Source organism: Microcaecilia unicolor, chromosome 5 (assembly GCF_901765095.1).
Source record: "Microcaecilia unicolor chromosome 5, aMicUni1.1, whole genome shotgun sequence".
NCBI lineage: Eukaryota > Metazoa > Chordata > Amphibia > Gymnophiona > Siphonopidae > Microcaecilia > Microcaecilia unicolor.
In genome coordinates, this window is record NC_044035.1 from 170,435,466 (window position 1) to 170,457,498 (window position 22,033).

The 22,033-nt window shown below is 44.0% G+C and overlaps 1 protein-coding gene across 1 annotated transcript in view; it reads right to left on the reverse strand.

Moving 5' to 3' along the window:
• Positions 1–22,033, reverse strand: part of CNOT1 (CCR4-NOT transcription complex subunit 1) — a 1,017,784-nt gene that overhangs the window by 1,068 nt on the left and 994,683 nt on the right. Inside the window, 3 exon segments of the mRNA XM_030203593.1 lie at positions 511–645; positions 1,481–1,613; positions 21,051–21,231. Coding sequence (XP_030059453.1) covers positions 511–645; positions 1,481–1,613; positions 21,051–21,231 — 449 coding nt within the window.

A 22,033-nucleotide genomic window follows, 5' to 3' on the forward strand; every position in this document is an offset into this window, starting at 1 on the left:
ATACATCAGTCTCATCTCCTTTATGATATTGAGAACATGGACATTCATTATAAATGACATTTACTAAGGTTTATAAGGGAAAGGGGGACTCGATAGACTGTCTTTCTGTGTTTTTTGCAACTACATTCAAAGCGGTTTACATAGTATATACAGGTACTTATAAGAAATACCGATATAATAAATTTTCTTCTGCTCTCATCAACTTCCAGGAGATCCCAAAAGAATGCACTATATTGTAAATAATGATTTTAGATCAAAGGTCAAACGACTTTGGAGAACATAGGTACTTGGATCTATTTGGTGTCACTGAATAAACTAACATGATTTTCCCAATAAATTTACATGCAGAGCCAGCGTCTCCATTGTGGTTTTTGGAAGAGCCAGCCTACCCTACACTTTAACTTGTGAATCCTACATTCGCAGGGATTGACCGTACCTCCACTCTCAAGTGGTTGTTTCTTGCTATCTTCCATCCACACCATCTGCAATCAATCACCATACATTACTCACTTTTCAATTTCAGGAGCACAGTGAACAAATTCATGGTTCCAGAACTTAAATGCTGGATTTTTAATCAGCTCGATGAAGGTAATGAGGAGCCCCCATGGGTGAGGCCGGTTAACAATCAACCGTTCTAAAAGAACCCTAAAACAGCAAGAAAGAAAATTACTATCCATGTGTTCCTGTATGTTTAAAAATCTGAATCGGCTAACTTTTAATTACTATCAACATTTCATTGAGTGCACTATGCCAAATTACACTCATTTAATATGGAGCCCAATAATCAGCAGGTTGGGCAGGGTACATTTGAAATGCCAAATGTATATGTTTAGTACTTTTTTTTTTTTTTTTTTTAATAGAGCTAGACCATGTCCTCTCTCAAGGAATTATATATATATTCAACTGCGCTGTAATTCAGTCAGCACTTTTAAATATATTGGTATTAAGTGTAACATCCAAAGTACATGTTCTAGTTATACCTGCTTTTTAGGCAGAACAACTAAATATTGCTACTTACACATACAGATTATACACGTTCATGTGGTGCTTCCCTGAAACAGAGTCCAACCCTTTTTGCTATACATAATTCTGCATGTATAATGCATTATACATCCAAAACCAAAGGTATAAATGGCCAATTAAAAAAAATACAGAAAAGAAGCAGCTGTACGTTGGAACTGAATGTACATACCCTGTCTCAGAAAGCTTTCTAATGGGTGTATAAACAGCATTAAACTTTTCAATACTGGCTTCATGATGTACAGTGAAAATTCATCCTCATGTAACAAGTGACATCTCTATAATTATTTCCAGAACAAAAAGTATTACAGTATTTATGTATATCATATCAAAGCTCTCACTAATATTCTCTTCTTCAATACTTGGCACTGTTCTCACTAGTAACACACCCGATGTCTCAATAAAACAAATATACTGGATTCCAGGTCTGCTGTGTGCCTTTAGACTGGTGAGCTCTCACCTGGTGATCTGTTCCTGAATGGCTTCAGTGTTGGCCTCTGCAAAAAGGTACAGCATTGTACAGCTAAAGTAGTGTGTGTGACTGTTTGGGTACCGCAGCTGATTGGCAATTGCATTCAAGAAAAGGTACCGACCTGAAAAACCAAAAGATATTTGAGAAAAATCAATATATCATCCCCTTAAAATGCAAATAAAAGCTTTGGCACACTGAATGATTAATACAGTGCCATTTACATCTGCAAGTAGTCACTACCTTAACTTTACATTCTCAGGACTAGCCTTTTGCTTGGCTGATGACTACTCTTCAGGTGCGTAATAACATCCTACATCTAAGAAAGAATTCCCTATACCCTGTAGTAGGGTATCTAAATTATTTTGGGTTTACAAATGCACGGCTGTCATCTATTCTGCTTGCAATCATTATACTTGTTTATCATCTTAAAATTAGGTCTTACCTGCTAATTTTATTTCCTTTATGCACTCCAGACCGGTCCCAAACTGATGGGTTCTGCTCGTCTACCAGCAGATGAAGACTGAAAACACTTGACTTTGAAACTGAATAAGATACCTCTGCAGTTTCCAACACATTAAGCATATGCAATCAATCATAAATGATTAATCAGCATCCTGGAATTATTTTTTTACATAATTGTGAATCATCACAGATTCCAGAATCAAACCAGAACTAGCTATATCAACAGAATCCTTCTCAACCTTCATCCAAGTGACTTCCTCATCCTCCATGTCATAACTTCATAGGGAGGGTTCTGGACCAGTATGCAGTGCCTAAAGGAAAGAAAATTGAAGGTAAGACCTAATTTCTCCTTCCATAGCGGCACTCTACACTGGTCCAGACTGATGAGATGTACTAAAGCAGTTAACAGTTAGGGGCGGGATCCCCCAAGACGAAGTCAACACCTCAGTCTGAAGGCTTCATCTTGTTTTGCCTGAACATCAGTGTGATAGTGTCTCACGAACAAATGCAAAGAGGATCAAACTGCTGCCCTGCAAATGTCCAACGTCACGAAGGGAGAGAAGACTACAGACGGGCAGGGTGGGCTGAAATGACGCGGCCGTCGCTGGGACGAGGTAAATTAAAGATTTAAAGGGCGGCGCGGGGCAGATAGGAAGGGGAGGGAAGGGGAGACCCAGGGCGCCGCTCGCCCAGATGGATGGAGGCAGGGGAGAACAGAATCGCGCTGGGTATGGATGGAGGGGGAAAGGGGACAGAATGGAGGGCGGGGGAAATGGGACAGAATGGAGGGCAGGGGAGAGGAGGTTTGCTGGACATGGGTGGATACAGGGGATGGCAGGGGAGAGAGGAGGGTTGCTGAACATGGGTGGATAGAGGGCAGGGGAGAGGAGATTTGCTGAACATAGGTGGATGGAGGGGAGAGTAGAGTTGCTGGACATGGGTGGGTAGCTAGAGGGGAGAGGAGGGTTGTTGGACATGGATGGAAGGGAGGGCAGGGGAGAGAGGAGGGTTGCTGGACATGGGTGGATGGAGGGGAGAGGAGGGTTGCTGGACATGTGTGAATGGAGGGGAGGGCAGGGGAGAGAGGAGGGTTGCTGGACATGGGTGGATGGAGGGCAGGGGAGAGAAGAGGGTTGCTGGACATGGATGGATGGAGGGCAGGGGAGAGAGGAGGGTTGCTGGACATGGATAGAGGGAAGGGAAGACAGGAAGGAGATGCACATGGATGAAGGGGAGAAATTCTGGACATGCATGGAGGGGAGGGAAGACAGAGGAAGGAGATGCACATGGATGGAGGGGAAGGGAGAGAGAAGAAATGCTGGACATGGATGGAGAAGAGGGAAGAGAGAGGAAGGAGATGAGATGAGGGAAAAGGGAGAAAACCTGCATATCGATGGAGAAAATAGGCAGAAGCTGGATCCACTGGACAGTCAAGTCTGCAGAGGACCCAGCTTTTACTTACGGATGTAAGGCAAGAAATGAAGAAGAAAGACGGAAAGTAAAGAAATAAATGGAAAGGAAGCCCTGGAATCGGAGTTAAGAGGACAGATAGCAGCAGAATCGGATACTGGGCCAGCATGATCAGAAAAACAAAGTCACCAGACAACAAAGGTAGAAAAGATCATTTTATTTTCATTATAGTGTTTGGAATATGTCCACTTTGAGAATCAGGTGCTCAACATTAAAAGTTTATATTTATTTACTTATTTATGGCATTTTATCCCACATTAAACATGAATTAGGGTGTTTTGTGGCTCCACATGAGAATTGTGATATTATGATCCATTGTTTCATATTGCTGACGGTCTGCATTTTCCGTATGGGTGGTATATTGGTGTATTAGGTTCTGCCCAGTGTAATATTTATGGTACAGTAAGGTTCTGAGTATGTTTTTGCACAAAGTTGTGCATAGTGTTTTGCAGTTGAGCGATTGTGGTTAGTATATGCTTTGAACAACCACTTTATTCTTTGACATATGATACATATCTAATATCTAAATTTAATAAAAGGTATTGTAACTTTTTTCTGTGTGTTAGACAATTATGGATTTAAGCTCCACCCCGACCCCACCCCTAACCCCGCCCCTAGCCTCACCCCCTTTAGCCTCCCCAAACAGTTGGGCCACCGACCGCCTATGCAGCCTTCCCAGTCACATCTAACAAGTACACACAGGAAATCCAATATGTTAGCATTTAACTTTCAAAAAGGAGACTATGATAAAATGAGAAGATCCTGGAAGCCCAGGTCACATATATATTCCGTGTATTAAAAAAGGAAGGAGGAAGACCAAACAACAGCTGGCATGGTTAAAAAGTGAGGTGAAGGAAGCTATTAGAACTAAAAGAAAATCCTTCAGAAAATGGAAGAAGGAACCAACTGAAAATAATAAGAAACAGCATAAGAAATGTCAAGTTAAACGCAAAGCGCTGATAAGGAAGGCAAAGAGGGTCTTTGAAAAAAGATTGCATTGGAGGCAAAAACATAGTAAATATTTTTTTTAGGTATATTAAAAGCAAGAAGCCGGCAAAAGAATTGGTTGGACCGCTAGATGACCGAGGGATAAAAAAGGGGTGATCAGGGAAGACAAAGCCATAGCGGAGAGATACCGGTGCCAGAAATGGTATTCAAAGCTGACAAGTCAGAGAAACTGAATGAAATCTCTATAAACCTGGAGGATGTAATGAGGCAATTACCAAAAAAAGCAGCCAGCAGATCAATATAACATCAGAAAGATTTTATTGAAGATACCGCATGTAAACAAATTGCCCGACACAGGCCATGTTTCGCCCACCAAGGGCTACGTCAGGGGCTAATTTGAAACCTTCTGAAAGGAGCAACTCTAAAAACGGAAAACTTGTGGTGGTTTTTCCAGGTTTGACAGCAGTGCATCTGCTTGCGTTGTGTTAAGAGTCACATCATTTTAGGCATCTGCTGTATGCGCTGGTTTTTTCCAATCTATTATACACCACAAGTTTTCCGTTTTTAGAGCTGCTCCTTTCAGGTGGTTTCAAATTAGCCCCTGACGCAGCCCTTGGTGGGCGAAACACGGCCTGTGTCGGGCAATTTGTTTACATGCGGTATCTTCAATAAAATCTTTCTGATGTTACATTGATCTGCTGGCTTCTTTTTCCATATTGGATTTTGCAGATCGCTTGCCTTGTTGTTTTTATGAGGCAATTACCTCCTGGATCGGATGGTATTCATCCCAGAGTACTAACAGAATTGAAAAATGAACTTGCAGAACTATTGTTAGTAATATGCAACTTATCTATAAAATCAAGCTTGGTACCGGAAGATTGGAGGGTGGCCAATATAACGCCAATTTATAAAAAAGGTTCCAGAGGACATCCGGGAAATTATAGAATGGTGAGTCTGACGTTGGTGGCGAACAAAATGGTACAGACTATTATAAAGAACAAAATTACAGAGCATGTTCAAAAGAATGGATTAATGAGACAAAGCCAGCATGGATTCAGTGAAGGGAAATCTTGCCTCACCAATCTATTATATTTCTTTGAAGGGGTAAACGAGCATGTGGATAAAGGTGAGCCGGTTGATACTGTGTATCTGGATTTTCAAAAGGTGTTTGACAAAGTACCTCATGAAAGATTCCAGAGGAAATTGGAGAGTCATGGGATAAGAGGTAGTGTCCTACTGTGGATTAAAAACTGGTTAAAAGACAGAAAACAGAGAGTAGGGTTAAATGGTCAGTATTTTCAATGGAGAAGGGTAGATAGTGGAGTCCCCCAGGGGTCTGGTGCTGGGACCACTGCTTTTTAACAAATTTATAAATGATCTAGAGATAGGAGTAACTAGTGAGGTAATTAAATTTGCTGATGACACAAAGTTATTCAAAGTTGTTAAATTGCAAGAGGATTGTGAAAAATTACAAAAGGAACTTACGAGACTGGGCGTCTAAATGGCAGATAACGTTTAATGTGAGCAAGTGCAAAGTGATGTATGTAGGAAATAGGAACCCGAATTATAGCTATGTGATGCAAGGTTCCACGTTAGGCGTCACCAACCAAAAAAGGGATCTAGGCGTTGTCAATGATACCTTGAAACCTTCTGCTCAGTGTGCTGCTGCGGCTTAGAAAGCAAATAGAATGTTAGGTTATTAGTAGGAAAAGAATGGAAAACAAAAATGAGGACGGTATAATGCCTTTGTATAGGTCCATGGTGCGACCACACCTCGAATATTGTGTTCAATTCTGGTCACCGCATCTCAAAAAAAAAAAAAAAAAAAAAAAAAAAAGATACTAGTGGAATTAGAAAAGGTACAGAGAAGGGTGACGAAAATGATAAAGGGGATGGGACAACTTCCCTATGAGGAAAGGCTGAAGAGGCTAGAGCTCTTCAGCTTGGAGAAAAGATGGCCGAGGGGAGATATGATAGAGGTCTATAAAATAATGAGTGGAGTGGAACGGGTAGAAATGAATCATTTGTTTACTCTTTCCAAAAATACTAGGACTAGGGGGCATGCGATGAAGCTACAAAGTAGTAAATTTAAAACAAATTGGAGAAAAAATTTCTTCTCTCAACATGTAATTAAACTCTGGAATTCATTGCCAGAGAATGTGGTAAAGGCAGTTAACTTAGCGGGATTTAAAAAAGGTTTGGACGGCTTCCTAAAGGAAAAGTCCATAGACCATTATTAAAATGACTTGGGGAAAATCCACTGCTTATTTCTGGGATAAGTAGAATAAAATGTATTGAACTTTTTTGGGATCTTGCCAGGTATTTGTGACCTGGATTTGTCACTGTTGGAAACAAGATGCTGGGCTTGATGGACCGTTGGTCTGCCCCAGTGTGGCAATACTTATGTACCAACAAAATGAAAGGTCTCTATCAAGAGCTACAGGCTGTTCCTTTGAGCTAAGAATGCTTCTTCCCCCCACCCCTATGCACAGCCATCTGGGACTCATTCAACCAGGTAACAAAAAAAAAAACCTGCCCTTTCGACCCCTGCCCAGCAAAGACAGCTAAGCAAAGGGTTAATTGAAAGGGTCACTAAGATTGTTAATGCCACTCTTGTGGAAGGACAGCTGCTAACAACACTAAGTGGGCTATCATGTGCCCCCTACTGAAAGAGCTCCCTTGGCCAGGACAAATTCAAACACACCTATTTTTAATATTCTTTTCCTGGCAAAACATAGAACAATCTGTGTCCAACATAACTAGCTCAAGTGGGAGTCAAAGCAGGAGTGAGTGGGTATTGCTCCTGCCCCACTAGAACCCAGGGATTCCATGGTAAACCTTTCGGGGGGGGGGGGGGGGGGGGGCACGGCAGCATCTTGACACCTTATAGCCTTCAAGGGGACCATAAATACGTGGTGGTAGTTACCCACATGCAGAGGAAGTTGGGGCTACCATTGGGAGGCTACCATTGGGAAGCTTTGTTAATGGGGAAGGAAGGATGCCCAGACATGCAAATGTATAGCTGCCTCTCGATTGTGAAAAGGACCGCTGCTTTTTAATATATTTATAAATGATTTAGAGATGGGAGTAACTAGCGAGGCAATTAAATTTTCTGATGACACAAAGTTATTCAAAGTCATTAACTCGCTACAGGATTGTGAAAAATTACAGAAGGACCTTACGAGACTGGTAGACTGGGCAGCTAAATGGCAGATGACGTTTAATGTGAGCAAGTGCAAGGTGATGCATGTGGGAAAAAAGAACCCGAATTATAGCTACATCATGCAAGGTTCCACGTTAGGAGTTACGGACCAAGAAAGGGATCTGGGTGTTGTCGTTGATAATACACTGAAACCGTCTGCTCAGTGTGCTGCTGCGGCTTGGAAAGCGAATAGAATGTTGGGTATTATTAGGAAAGTTATGGAAAACAGGTGTGAGGATGTTATAATGCCATTATATCGCTCCATGGTGCGACCGCACCTTGAGTATTGTGTTCAATTCTGGTCGCCGCATCTCAAGAAATATATAGTAGAATTGGAAAAGGTGCAGCGAAGGGCAACTAAAATGATAGCGGGGATAGGACGACTTCCCTATGAAGAAAGACTAAGGAGGCTAGGGCTTTTCAGCTTGCAGAAGAGACGGCTGAGGGGAGACATGATAGAGGTATATAAAATAATGAGTGGAGTGGAACAGGGATGTGAAGCATCTGTTCATGCTTTCCAAAAATACTAGGACTAGGGGCATGCGATGAAACTACAGTGTAGTAAATTTAAAACAAATCGGAGAAAAGGTTTCTTCACCCAACGCGTAATTAAACTTTGGAATTCGTTGCCGGAGAACATGGTGAAGGCGGTTAGCTTAGCAGAGTTTAAAAAGGGGTTAGACGATTTCCTAAAGGACAAGTCCATAAACCGCTACTAAATGGACTTGGGAAAAATCCACAATTCCGGGAATAACATGTACTACTACTACTACTACTTAACATGTATAGAATATTTGTACGTTTGGGAAGCTTGCCAGGTGCCCTTGGCCTGGATTGGCCACTGTCGTGGACAGGATGCTGGGCTCGATGGACCCTTGGTCTTTTCCCAGTGTGGTATTACATATGTACTTATGATTACAACATGCATAAAATCAAACATACAAATCAAAAATTACAAACTCTCCAGAATACAGCTATCAGACATCTCTGTCCTATACATTGCAATGATTGTATTACTTATTTGCTAAAGAAACACCATTGGTTACTGGTTGAACAACGGATCATCCATAAGATCACAACATTTTCCTTTAAAGCTTTCAGATTAGGAACTCCTGACTATTTGTCCTGTCTTATGATTCCATATTCACCCGCTAGGGTCCTGTGCTCTTTAAACGACCGCCGTCTTGTCCTAATGCCACATAGATGGACTCCACTAGGCGTATAGCCTTTTTTGTTCTTTACCTGGAATGGTCTTCCCCCTCTCTATTAGCAGTAGGCTCTCATTTAACAAATTTAAGGTTGAATTAAACACCTGGCTCTTTCAACGGGTTATGGAGGTGCAGACTGATTGAGACAACCAGATAGACTCCTTCCCTACTCACAGCTTTCCTCCCTTGTTCTTTTCCCTTTCCTTTTTCTCTCTCTCACCCTTTCCTGTATGTATGGTTTATTGTCCTATTTGTAGTTCCTTTCCTTTTACTAATTTGTACACTGTTCTGCTCTGCTTGCCAGTAAGAGCAGCTTAACAAGTACTAATATCTGGAATTTCAAAAGGCGTTTGACAAGGTACCCCATGAAAGGCTACAGAGGAAATTGGAGGGTCATGGGATAGGAGAAAATGTCCTATTGTGGATTGAAAAACTGGTTGAAGGATAGGAAACAGAGAGTGGGGTTAAATGGGCAGTATTCACAATGGAGAAGGGTAGTTAGTGGGGTTCCTCAGGGGTCTGTGCTAGGACCGCTGCTTTTTAATATATTTATAAATGATTTAGAGATGGGAGTAACTAGCGAGGTAATTAAATTTGCTGATAACACAAAGTTATTCAAAGTCGTTAAATCGCGACAGGATTGTGAAAAATTACAGAAGGACCTTACGAGACTGGGCGGCTAAATGGCAGATGACGTTTAATGTGAGCAAGTGCAAGGTGATGCATGTGGGGAAAAAAGAACCCGAAAGCGAAAGATACATATCTGTAGCAGGTATTCTCCAAGGACAGCAGGCTGATTGTTCTCACAACTGGGTGACATCCATGGCAGCCCTCTCCAACCGTAAGAGTTTCAGAGCATACTCAAAAACGTCTTGCGGGAGGTCCTGCGCGCGGGGCACGCCCACCTCGCATGTGTGGTTGTCTTCCCGCCCATGCGCGACCGCTCCTGCTCAGTTAAATACAATAGCAAAGAAAATACAACTCCAAAGGGGAGGACGGAGGGTAGGTGAGAACAATCAGCCTGCTGTCCTCAGAGAATACCTGCTACAGGTATGAATCTTTCGCTTTCTCCAAGGACAAGCAGGCTGCTTGTTCTCATGACTGGGGTATCCCTAGCTCCCAGGCTCACACAAAACAACAAAGAGGGTCAATTGGGCCTCGCAACGGCAAGGACATAACAAAAATTGACCTACGAAAAACAACTAACAGAGCGCAGCCTGAACAGAATAAAACTGGGCCTGGGGGGGTGGAGTTAGATTCTAAACCCCGAACAGATTCTGCAGCACTGACTGCCCAAACCGACTGTCGCATCGGGTATCCTGCTGGAGGCAGTAATGAGATGTAAATGTGTGGACTGATGACCACGTCGCAGCCTTGCAAATCTCTTCAATAGTGGCTGACTTCAAGTGGGCCACTGACGCCGCCATGGCTCTAACACTATGAGCCGTGACATGACCCTCCAGAGTCAGCCCAGCCTGGGCATAAGTGAAGGAAATGCAGTCTGCTAGCCAATTGGAGAAGGTGCGTTTCCCGACAGCAACCCCCTTCCTATTGGGGTCAAAAGAAGCAAACATTTGGGCGGACTGTCTCTGGAGGCTTGTCCGCTCCAGGTAGAAGGCCAATGCTCTCTTGCAGTCCAATGTGTGCAACTGACGTTCAGCAGGGCGGGTATGAGGACGGGGAAAGAATGTTGGCAAGACAATTGACTGGTTAAGATGGAACTCAGACACCACCTTCGGCAGGAACTTAGGGTGCGTGCGGAGGACTACTCTTATGATGAAATTTGGTATAGGGAGCATGGGCTACCAAGGCTTGAAGCTCACTGACTCTACGAGCTGAAGTAACTGCCACCAAGAAAATGACCTTCCAGGTCATGTACTTCAGATGGCAAGACTCCAATGGCTCAAAAGGAGGTTTCATCAGCTGGGTGAGGACGACGTTGAGATCCCATGACATTGTAGGAGGCTTGACAGGGGGTTTTGACAAAAGCAAACCTCTCATGAAACGAACGACCAAAGGCTGTCCAGAGATAGGCTTACCTTCTACACAGAAATGGTAAGCACTAATTGCACTAAGATGGTTCCTTACTGAGTTGGTTTTAAGACCAGACTCGGATAAGTGTAGAAGGTATTCAAGCAGGGTCTGTGTAGGACAAGAGCGAGGACCTAGGGCCTTGCTGTCACACCAGATGGTAAACCTCCTTTATCGAAAGAAGTAACTCTTTTTAGTGGAATCTTTCCTGGAAGCAAGCAAGACTCGGGAGACACCCTCCGAGAGACCCAAGGAGGCAAAGTCTACTCTCTCAACATCCAAGCCGTGAGGGCCAGGGACTTGCGGTTGGGATGCAGAAGCGCCCCCTTGTTCTGAGTGATGAGAGTTGGAAAACACTCCTATCTCCACGGTTCTTGGGAGGACAACTCCAGAAGAAGAGGGAACCAGATCTGACGGGGCCAGAAAGGAGCAATCAGAATCATGGTTCCGCGGTCTTGCTTCAGTTTCAGCAACGTCTTCCCCACCAAAGGTATGGGAGGATACGCATACAGGAGGCCCTCCCCCCAATGAAGGAGAAAGGTATCCGACGCTAGTCTGCCGTGGGTCTGAAGCCTGGAACAGAACTGAGGGACCTTGTGATTGATCTGAGTGGCAAAAAGATCTATTAAGGGGGTGCCCCACGCTTGAAAGATCTTGCGCACTACTCTCGAGTTGAGAGACCACTCGTGAGGTTGCATGATCCTGCTCAACCTGTCGGCCAGACTGTTTTTTATGCCTGCCAGATACGTGGCTTGAAGAAACATGCCGTTCCGGCGAGCCCAAAGCCACATTCTGACAGCCTCCTGACACAGGGGGCGAGAACCGGTGCCCCCCTGCTTGTTGATATAATACATGGCAACCTGATTGTGCAATCAAATTATTCAAATTCAGACAGATAACCGATTCTTGAAAGCCTTTAGAGCGTTCCAGACAGAAGCGTAGCTAGGTGGGGCGCAGGGGGAGCAGTCGCTCCCCTAAACAGCTGTTTTCAAAAATGGCGCCTATGCGCCTCAAATTAATAAATATTTTTTTCTGCTCCTTCCCGAATCTTTAATCCTATCTCTTTTGCCCGCGCTCTCTCATTCGCGAGGTCACTCTTACTTCCCGAAGCATTCTCCCTCCGGCACTGGCGATTGACACAGTCAGCTGTTTGCCAGCGTTGGGGCCTCCCCTCAGGCGCGTCCCACCTCTGCGGAAAACAGGAAGTTGCTTAGAGTAGGCGGGATGCGCCTGAGGAGAGGCCCCGATGCTGGCAGAAGGCTAACAATCGATTGAGAGAAAAATTGCAACAATCTCACTGGAAAGCAGAGATTCTCCTCAGAAGTGTGACAGTGAGAAAGGTAAATACAGTACCACCCGTAGTATTTGCACAGAATCAAATGGAAGATACTAAAGATAATGATACTTCAAAGAACAAAGTACAGCTAAGGAATCATTACAAGTATCTTGGAGCGAGGTTTGAGAACTGAAGCTTGAAGGTTTCATACATGTACAGTATCCCTTTCCATATCCATCACTGACTGTCTTTCTGCATTGATATGAATGACTATTCCCTTATTACTTTAAAAGCTGGATCTTATGTTTTTGTCACTTTCCTTTGCTGTTTCTGACTGTTCACTTCCAGCATGCTGAATTATGCGGCGCTGTGTCGCGCGGGACAGGGCACACAGTGTGAGCAGCTTCCCGTCCCCGAGCGTGCGAGTGCGACGTTAGTTCTTTTTCTTCACGCTGCTCTCCTTCGTTTGGCTCAGGAGACCGTGTTTTTCTGCGTTTTGCATGCCCCTTTTCCTCTTTTTTCTTCTCCAAACATTAAAAAAAAAAAAGGCTTAACCCGAAGGTAAGGTGATGGTAACAGGTCCTGCAGGTTGCAGCAGCAAATTCTTCATTCCTGTGCTGCATGTATGGTGTTCCACACTATCATATGTCTCCCTCCACAGAGCTTAGTGCAGTTAGGTTTAGCCTTTTAAAGTTATACGGGACCCATACATGTTCATTTACCATCTGATAAAAGACTGTTTAAATAGGACTAAAACTAAAAATAAGTATATAGCTTTTGAACATTACACAGAAGGCGTCATGTAAATTTTTTTTCACTTCCCACATTCTGCCTGATTAAGCCACCGACAGGCTCTTCCATTGCTCCAGGGCAGCTGGTCACAGACAGCTCATAAAATATTTTAAAAAATCACCTCCCATGCGCATTCCAGGCATACGTTTGAAACAAAAAGAGGAGGGTCAGCAGTTCCACATGAGATCCAAAAATCCATCGTCCTGGAAAATGGAACAGGCTGCCGAAGAACTCAAGCAGGAGAGGTGCTTTAAGATGCACCTTGAAAACAGGCCAGCAAAGTTGCCCTGAAACACAAACCTCGTGCACAGTCATGCACGCTCTTTCACTACAGCAAAACCAAAGGATCTGGGTTACTAGTTAGAACACAGGATACAGTGGTGGGCAAATGTGTGGAATCAACACTACCGCCCAAAAGATTAATAAGAAAATAGAAATTGGGCAACCTATATTCTTGTCCTTAGAAGTGATCAAATTGAAAGAAGAAATAACCTGCAATTAAGTTTTACCAAAGCATTACTAGTCTGAGAGCTGCCATCTGATCTCTAATCTTACATTATTTTCTTATTGTTTGCTCTACAAGTTCTCAGTTGAAAACAAGAGAGTCAAATTGGGCAAAGAACATTTGCAAGGACAGAAAAGTTTGTTTGTGAGATTAACAGTACTGCTAGATGTGGCAGTCACTACCCCAGCTGGTGAATGAGATTTGTCGGGTCTGCTCGTGGTTGGAGCCTCTTATACCGGGCGCCAATGGCTGAATTGGATAACATCTTAGGCGGGAGCAGTTTGTATATATATGGCTGCCCTTGCTCTCAGTAAAATACAGGTCAATGGCTCAGGCTAAAGAGCTAGGCCTCTGCAAGCAAATGGCTCATAATAAGAGCTGGGCTTCTCTTAAAAATCCAAAGTCATCTCTGATACAAAATACATTTTTCTGCTGCACAAGCTGAACTGAGTTCTCAGGGAGCTGGCACGGGAGGGGGTCTTTTGCTCTTATAAACATGCCTGGGACTGGCATCAGTGAAGAGTCATGAAAGATGTTTTGGGCTAATGAAAGTAGATAAGGGGGTAGATGTACGTAGTTAGAGAGTACTCAGAGGGAGGGGGAGCTGAGAATAGCTGAGAAGAACAGAATGACCGATGAAGTCATCTCGCCACCTGTGCTTTGCACCCCTTTTGTGTATAGTTGGAACCTGGGACCTAATGAAGTCACCCTTATCGGTTCCTTATCAACTGATAAGGGATAGCAAGTTCTGCTGACAAAGCTGGATCCCATTGGAATCCATTGGGTTGAGACAGTATAAAGGAAGCACCCCGAGAAGTGTAAGACGCAGAAGGAGAGACAGAGAGAGAGAGACAGACGCAGATACAGAGGCAGATGGAAGAGAGAGACAGAGTACCACCGAGAGCTGATGTGTCGTGTGATTCTGTTCCACTGTATGATTGACTGAATTGCTGGTATCCTCATTATTGGGTAATGTATCAATGCTAATTAATACTAATAAACTATATCTCTTTAACTAATTGAAACTGGGTTCTTCTTTAATTACAGACTTAGCTACGGCTGAGCCTGTACTGAACTGCCATGAGCAGATTCAAGGTTGGGAAAGCTAGATATTTGGAGGGCATATGTAATTTTGCCCAGAGAGAGATGAGACGGGCCACTGCTTCCGCTGCTTGATTAGCAAAGGCAGATTCTGAGAAAATAAACAAGTTTAAATTGGTTGTCATCAGTCCTAAGTAAATTGGCTTATTGCCTGGCACCGCACTGTGAGTCTGTGTAGGAAGTATCTAAAATAATTGTCAAAAAAGATCTCCTGAAGAAGCGATGTGTTCCCATTGGGATTTTTCACAAAACTAAGGTGAAATTAAATACCCCCTTGGTCTGTTGCATGCTTGTTTTAAAGACAGTGTTATGCATGCTGCAGTGTTGGTGGCAACTTCAGAAACATAAAAGTGGTGCAGAGGAAAGAAGGATGGTGCATTTGGAGACAGAAGAAATGTCAGATGGGCAGGAAACCCTATAAAGGCAGAAGAAACAGAGAAAAACAGACAGTGGGACCAAAGCAATTGAAAAAAATAAATTGTTCTAACAACAGTATAAAAAGGTATTTTATATTGAATTTGATATTAGGAATATGACAGTATTTGAAAATGCACATCTCTGATATATTCAGATTAGCAACCCTGCAGGGGTCCCAGTGCATTTTCTGAAGTCATGTTGGATGTACTGCAGCACAGATTTTGATGGGTAGAATCAGGGACTGCAAATCCCACATGAATGTGGGATATGAGTTTACACTAGGACTGGCTGAAAAATCTCCCTTCTGGAACTGCATCACTTGGGAGCTCTATACATAGCTATTTGATAGTGGGGACATAAAACGAAAGATCAGTGCCAAATAGATGTAGAGAAGGAAAGGAAGACAAGACGAGAGAGAAGAAATGGAAAGGCCAGCCTGGAAAAGAATTTGTAAGGCTGACTCATGGAACATGGAAAAAAAGACTGGGACCAGCCAAATTCCCAAGCAACAAAGGTAGAAAAAACATTATTTTTATTTAATACTTTGTAAGGACTGAGATGTACCTGCTTTGTAAAGTGTATATTTTTTTCTATTTTTATTTTGCAAAGTACTGGAGAAAATGCTTTTCTGTTTCTTTTTACCAGTATTGCACTGTTGAGTCTGGTTTTCTTGGGCAGAGAGGAGGGGGTCTCTATTTCAACTTTTGTTGTTGTTGTTGTTTTTATGGCTCCCTATTCTGTATTAGATTGATAGGATGGAATGTTGTCACAGTTTGGGTTTCTGCCAGGTGCTTGTGACCTGGGTTGGCCACTGTTGGAAACAGGATACTGGACTAGATGGACCTTTAGTCTGACCCAGTATGGCTACTATATAGATGAGGGTCTGTCCATGTTCTGCATGTGCGACTGACGTGAAGAATTCTGCTAGCATGTAGTGTCTGCGTAGGAATGTGTAACAGTGCAGCTTGTTCCAGTTTCCTAATAGTAGGTATATTGGTGCTCGAGAACCCAGTGTAATATATGTAGCACTGTCTTTTGATAGGTGGGTTAGGGCTGTTATGGGGTGGTAAGTTTTGTGTTCTAGGACAGTGTTTCCCAAGTTGGTCCTGGAGTGCCCCCTTGCCAGTCAAGTTTTCAGGATATCCACATTAAATATGCAAGAAATTGATTTGCATATACTGCCTCCATTACATGTGAATCTTTTTCATGCAAATTCATTGTGGATGGCATGAAAACCTGAATGGCAAAGTGTCTATCCCTATTTGAAAGTAGGCCCTTGTCAACCAAAATAAAAATTCTGAAGACTAGTGGTCTCCGCATCCTGTAGAGTCACCACACAAACAAAAGCCCATCTGATTTAAACAAGGTGTCTAGCAGTGGCAGGAATGTGTGTGCTATTCCTGAGGTGATGGTCACGATTTGAATATTTTTACTTTGTAGTTAAGAAGACAGGTTGCCTGCTCTGGCCAGTCCAGGGACCTCTTCTGCGTCCTGCCTCCTGATGTAACTTACTGTTTCCTTGTAGGCAGGACGCAACAGAGACAGCCTGTATTAAATCAGTGCCCGCCACAGTCCTTGAACAACAACACAGACACTGCTGTCTAGCTGATACCAACCAGCGCCTATTTTATAAAAGTCTGCTCCCCCTGAGATCAAAACCTGGCTATGCCTCTGGTTCCAGACCGCTCGTAACTCCAGGAGATTGATCTGAAAACCGGTTTCCTGGAGGGACCAACTCCCTTGGGTGTGAAGCCCATCGACATGAGCTCCCCAACCCAGGAGAGATGCATCCGTCGTCAGCACTTTTTGTGGCTGAGGAATTTGGAAGGGACGTCCCAGGGTCAAACTGGATCGAACTGTCCACCAATGCAGGGATGAGGGAGTAGGGTCAGAGGGCAGACCACAGGACTCCTCGCCCGAGAAGAACCTGGTATCCGCCTCTGCTTCCCACGAGCCCTCCTCTGCGGAGTCGGACATGAGTTCATGAACTTCAGTCCGAAGCCGAGCCCGTCTCGGCTCTGAGGACCGATGCCCATCGTGGTGTCGTCAAGAGGAAGACTCCCGCACCGGAGGCGATGAAGCTTCCTCCATCAACGACGGCGGATCAGCCTGGGTGGCACTCGTCCTCGGCACCGCAAGCGGTACTGGAGTCCGAGACCGCACCATGGGCGATGAGCCAGCCTCAGCCTCTGACGGCACCAGCGACACATGCACCGATGGCATCGAAAAAGACGGTACCAATGGCGCACGCACCGAAGGTACCGGAGATGGGCGCAACAGCTCCCCCAGAATCTCTGGGAGAACGGCTCGGAGGCTCTCATTGAGATGGCTGTTGAAAAAGGCAAAGGCGCCGGTACAGAAGATGTAAGAACCTGTCTGGAGCACGGAGGCGGTACCGGGCTGTCTGGAGATGAGCGCACCGACACCTCCTGAATAGAGGGCGAGCGGTCCCTCCGGCATCGGCGCTTCTCGGGTGCCGACTCTTTCGGCGCCCCGGAGCTCTCAGCACCGTGACGGGGACCGATGCCGATGCTTCTTGGCCTTAGCTCGAAGCTTGGTACCGGTACCTCCCCGTGCTGAAGAGGAGCATGTTGAATCCAAACGGCTCCTCGGGGCCGGGTCCGAAGAAGGTTGGTCCCGGTGGACCTGCGCAGCAAGAGTCCTCGAGGCAGGTGGCGACCCACTCGATGGCTCACTGCTATCAGCATGGGGTCTCTGGACATTACCTGCGCTCCGGAGAACGATGCACCCTCCAATGCTGACATCGATACCTGCGATGACCTTGGTACCGCTGGCTCCGTCGACGCCGAAGGACCAGACTGGGCTCCGAACAAGACGTTCCACTGAGCCAAACGCAACGCCTGAGTCCGCTTCTTCAACTGAAGACAGGCGTCAGGCTGATGACTCTCACCTAGGCACCGAAGACACGAAGCATGTCTTTCAGTAAGGGAGATGGTCCGGCTGCACCGCATGCACCTTTTGAAGCCGCTGGTAGGCTTCGAGGACATGGGTGGAAAACTCGCGCCGGCGAGGTCGAACGCGATGGTGCCTGAAAAAAAAAAAAAAAAAAAAAGACACAAAAAAAAGAGAAAGACCGCACGGGCGGCCCAAAATGGCCGCAAAACAAAAAAGAAAGCAAACTTAAGGGGAAAAACTAAGAAAACTAGGGGTTTTTCTTGTTTTCTTTTTTTTTTTTTTTTTAACAAAAGAAAGAAAAGAAAGAAGAGTCAGAGACTCAAAAAAGAAAATTGCCAAAAACGGGCGAAGAAATAAGCAAATAGCGCAAGAGGAATCCTGGGCAGAGAAGCGGCAGCATTCCCGAACCGCGGAAAAAAGAAGACTGACGAACACGCTTGCGTTCGGGCGGGAAGACAGCTGCGCATGCGCGGTGCGCACGGGAGCGCGAGGCTAGCAAACTTTTGTTGCTAGGGAAGATTTTCCGATCCTGGGCTGCCGTTGGACGTCACCCATCAGTGAGAACAAGCAGCCTGCATGTCCTCGGAGAATGCCGTTATATCACTCCATAGTACGACCGCACCTTGAGTACTGTGTTCAATTCTGGTCGCCGCATCTCAAGAAAGATGTCAGGCTTCTCACGGAAGCACAGGGTTTGTGAGCCCTTGGACTACTGCTGTGGAGCGGCAGGTAAAACCACCCCCAAACCAGAGGCAAGGCAGAACAGGACTGGAACCCCGGACTGGAGTTGCAGCAGAGGCTAACAAGCTGGGACAGGCAGAGCAGGAACAGCTAGACTTCACCTGCGCTTGACCGCTGTTCCCAAGGAGTTGAGCCCCTGGGTGCAGGCGGCTGGCAGGACTTACAGGACAGGGCAGGAACTGGATACCAACAGGAAACACACAACAGAGTCAGGACTAAAAGCTGCCAGGCAGCTACTAAGACAGAAACACAGAGAGGTGAGAGTCAGGACTGAAAGCTGCCAAGCAGCCACTAAAAAGGAACACAGACACAAGACAAGGAAATGCAGACCAGAAACAAGACTAAGAACTAAGCAATAAAACCAAAGCTAACTACACACAAACAAACTAGAACCAGGCAAGAAACTCAGACTAGAACTGGACTAGGCAGAAGTGTACAGAGCACACCAACATACCAGGGACCTTAGACAATGCAAAGGCAAACACAGAAATTTCCAGGTGGCTAATAAAGCCCATCAGCAGCTGAAGTTCAAGCTGCAGGAATCACAAGGCAGCTACGGGTGCTGTTCAGGCACAAACAAAAAAAGTAAGTCTGGCAGCCTGGAAGATCCGGACCGGACTCGGCTGACAGTTCATAGCAGCCACCAGTTCAGGCCACCAGAGGGCGAGGTGAGCACAGACAAGGAAACAGTCACCACCGTGACAAAAGATATAGAAATGGAAAAGATGCAGCGAAGGGCGACTAAAATGATAGCGGGGATGGGACGACTTCCCTATGAAGCTTGGAGAAGAGACGGCTGAGGGGAGACATGATAGAGGTATATAAAATAATGAGTGGAATGGAACGGTGGATGTGAAGCGTCTGTTCACACTTTCCAAAAATACTAGGACTAGGGGGCATGTGATGAAACTACAGTGTAGTAAATTTAAAACAAATCGGAGAAAAGTTTTCTTCACCCAACGCGTAATTAAACTCTGGAATTCGTTGCCGGAGAAAGTGGTGAAGGCGGTTAGCTTAGCAGAGTTTAAAAAGGGGTTAGACTGTTTCCTAAAGGACAAGCCCATAAACCACTACTAAATGGACTTGGGAAAAATCCACAATTCCAGGAATAACATGTATAGAATGTTTGTACGTTTGGGAAGTTTGCCAGGTGCCCTTGGCCTGGATTGGCTGCTGTCGTGGACAGGATGCTGGGCTCGATGGACCCTTGGTCTTTTCCCAGTGTGGCATTACTTATGAAAACTAGATTTCATATAATGTTCAGTACTGCCCCAGGGAAGCAATAACAATCTGACTTTTTCAATAGATATGGATTCTCCCATGTGAAATGAGGAAGCCACATCTGAATTGCAGGACTGCCCAGGACCATCCCTCTCCCTGCCTTATCTATAACCCTTTGATGGATCCTTTTCTGAAATGAGATTTTTATATTTGGGCCTAAATGCTGCCATTTACATGTGGGGATGCTTCTAAAATAAGGGCCTAAATCAATAGGAATACTTAGTCTTTTCAACTAGTGTTATTGAAGACTATTGTATTTTCAGGATGTAGTACCCCGTCTAATAGTTTTTCTAAATACTTCTCACATCAAGTAGAAGGCTTGGTTGAGCTATATATGCTGCATTATAGTGGAAGTTTTAATTTACATCATGATTAGTGTGTTAAGAGTTCCACAGTGTGGTGAAAAAATTTAAGTGCTTTAAGTTTTATGCAAAGTGTTACTTTGTACTTTTTTGGGGGATACTGTTGGAGAGTTGTTCAGATGGTCAATGAATATTGTTTGAGTACTTGTATGTGGTTCATTATTATGTTAATTCATTATAATTTGTTTTAGATATTGTACATTGCTATAAGCAATCTTCTGATAGTGAAACTAATTAAATTGAACAAAACTGATTTAGATAAAGAATATCATCTTACAGTTTGTCAAGCTTCCATATACATCCCTGCATAAGAGTAGATCGGGGCATCAACTAGCCATTATTATTTGCTGTCTTCTGTTATGCTATCATCACTGTTTTTAGTGTTATGACTCCTCTCAGCTGTTTCTTCACAGGAGAGCCATTCCATTTCCACTGTGAAATCTGGTGGTTAGAGAACCGGTCTGCCAACCATGGAAGCCTGGTTCAAATCCTACTGCTTGCTGTTTCTTATAATCTTTGGGAAAGTCAACTTAACCCTCCATTTCCGTAGGTACAAACTTAGATGTACACACTGTGGAAACAGGGAAATACTCAGTGTACCTTTATGGAACTCACCTTGAGCTATTAATGAGAAAGATGTGATCTAAACTCAAATACATACATAGAAAATGGATTTACAGCATATTGCATTGGTGTGGCAGTTGACGGCAGGATTGGCTTAGCTGTTCAACAGTCCCAAGCCTTTTGGTAACTATTTAGAAACCTGGCAGATAAGTAAATAATTATGAAGCAATGATCAATAGTTTGTATACTTGTTGACATCAAGCAGATTTAAATTCTACTTACCCTCTGTGTCCAGGTCCACAGCCAGGTTCTGAAAGATATCCATGTGTGCAGAATGAGTGATAGTACTCATTGAGGGAGTGCTGCCTTTATTGTGAATATGTGCAATGGCTTGAGTCCCCACGTATAGTACTAGAGCATTAATCAACTGGATGTTGTAGCGATTACCAGGTTCATTTGATACCTAGTCAATGAAACAGGGAGACATTCAAAATTATAAAGGAGCTAAGTCTCATGAACATTCAAAGCAAATTTCCACCATCCATCCAGTTTGCATTAAAATCAAAGTATGTGTGACAATAAGGTGCATCCTGTACACAGATCTCAAGCAAGCCATACCTATGTATTCACAGTGTTGGGGGACTTAATTTTCATTGTTAAAAAGACTAAAAAAAATTTACTCAGTGGAGGAGTAGCCTAGTGGTTAGTGCAGCACACTTTAATCCTGGGGAACTGGGTTCGATTCCCACTGCAGCTCTTTGTGACTCTGGGCAAGTCACTTAACCCTCCATTGCCTCAGGTACAAATAAGTACCTGCATATACTATGTAAATTGCTTTGAATGTAGTTACAACAAAAAACAAAACAAAACAAAAAACAACAGAAAGGCGGTATATCAAGTCCCATTCCCCCTCAGAGACATATCTGTGGGCTAGTATAGCAAAGTTGCTTACATGTGAGAGGTGCTCTTTAAGACAGATCTCTTGGTCCTTATATAAAATATTTATTAGGATTTATTTACCACCTTTTTGAAGGAATTCACTCAAGGCGGTGTACAGTAAGAATAGATCAAATATGAGCAATAGGCAATTACAGCAGTAAAAAAATATTCAAATAACAATATAAAGTATGGCATAGTATACTACTTACAGTGTCAACACAATAAGTAATAGAACATTATAATTGATAGTGAAAGGTAAAGAAAAAGGGATAGGTAAGAAAGTAGGAAGAGTTAGAAAGTAAAGTGACTGATTTAAAGAAAGTTGC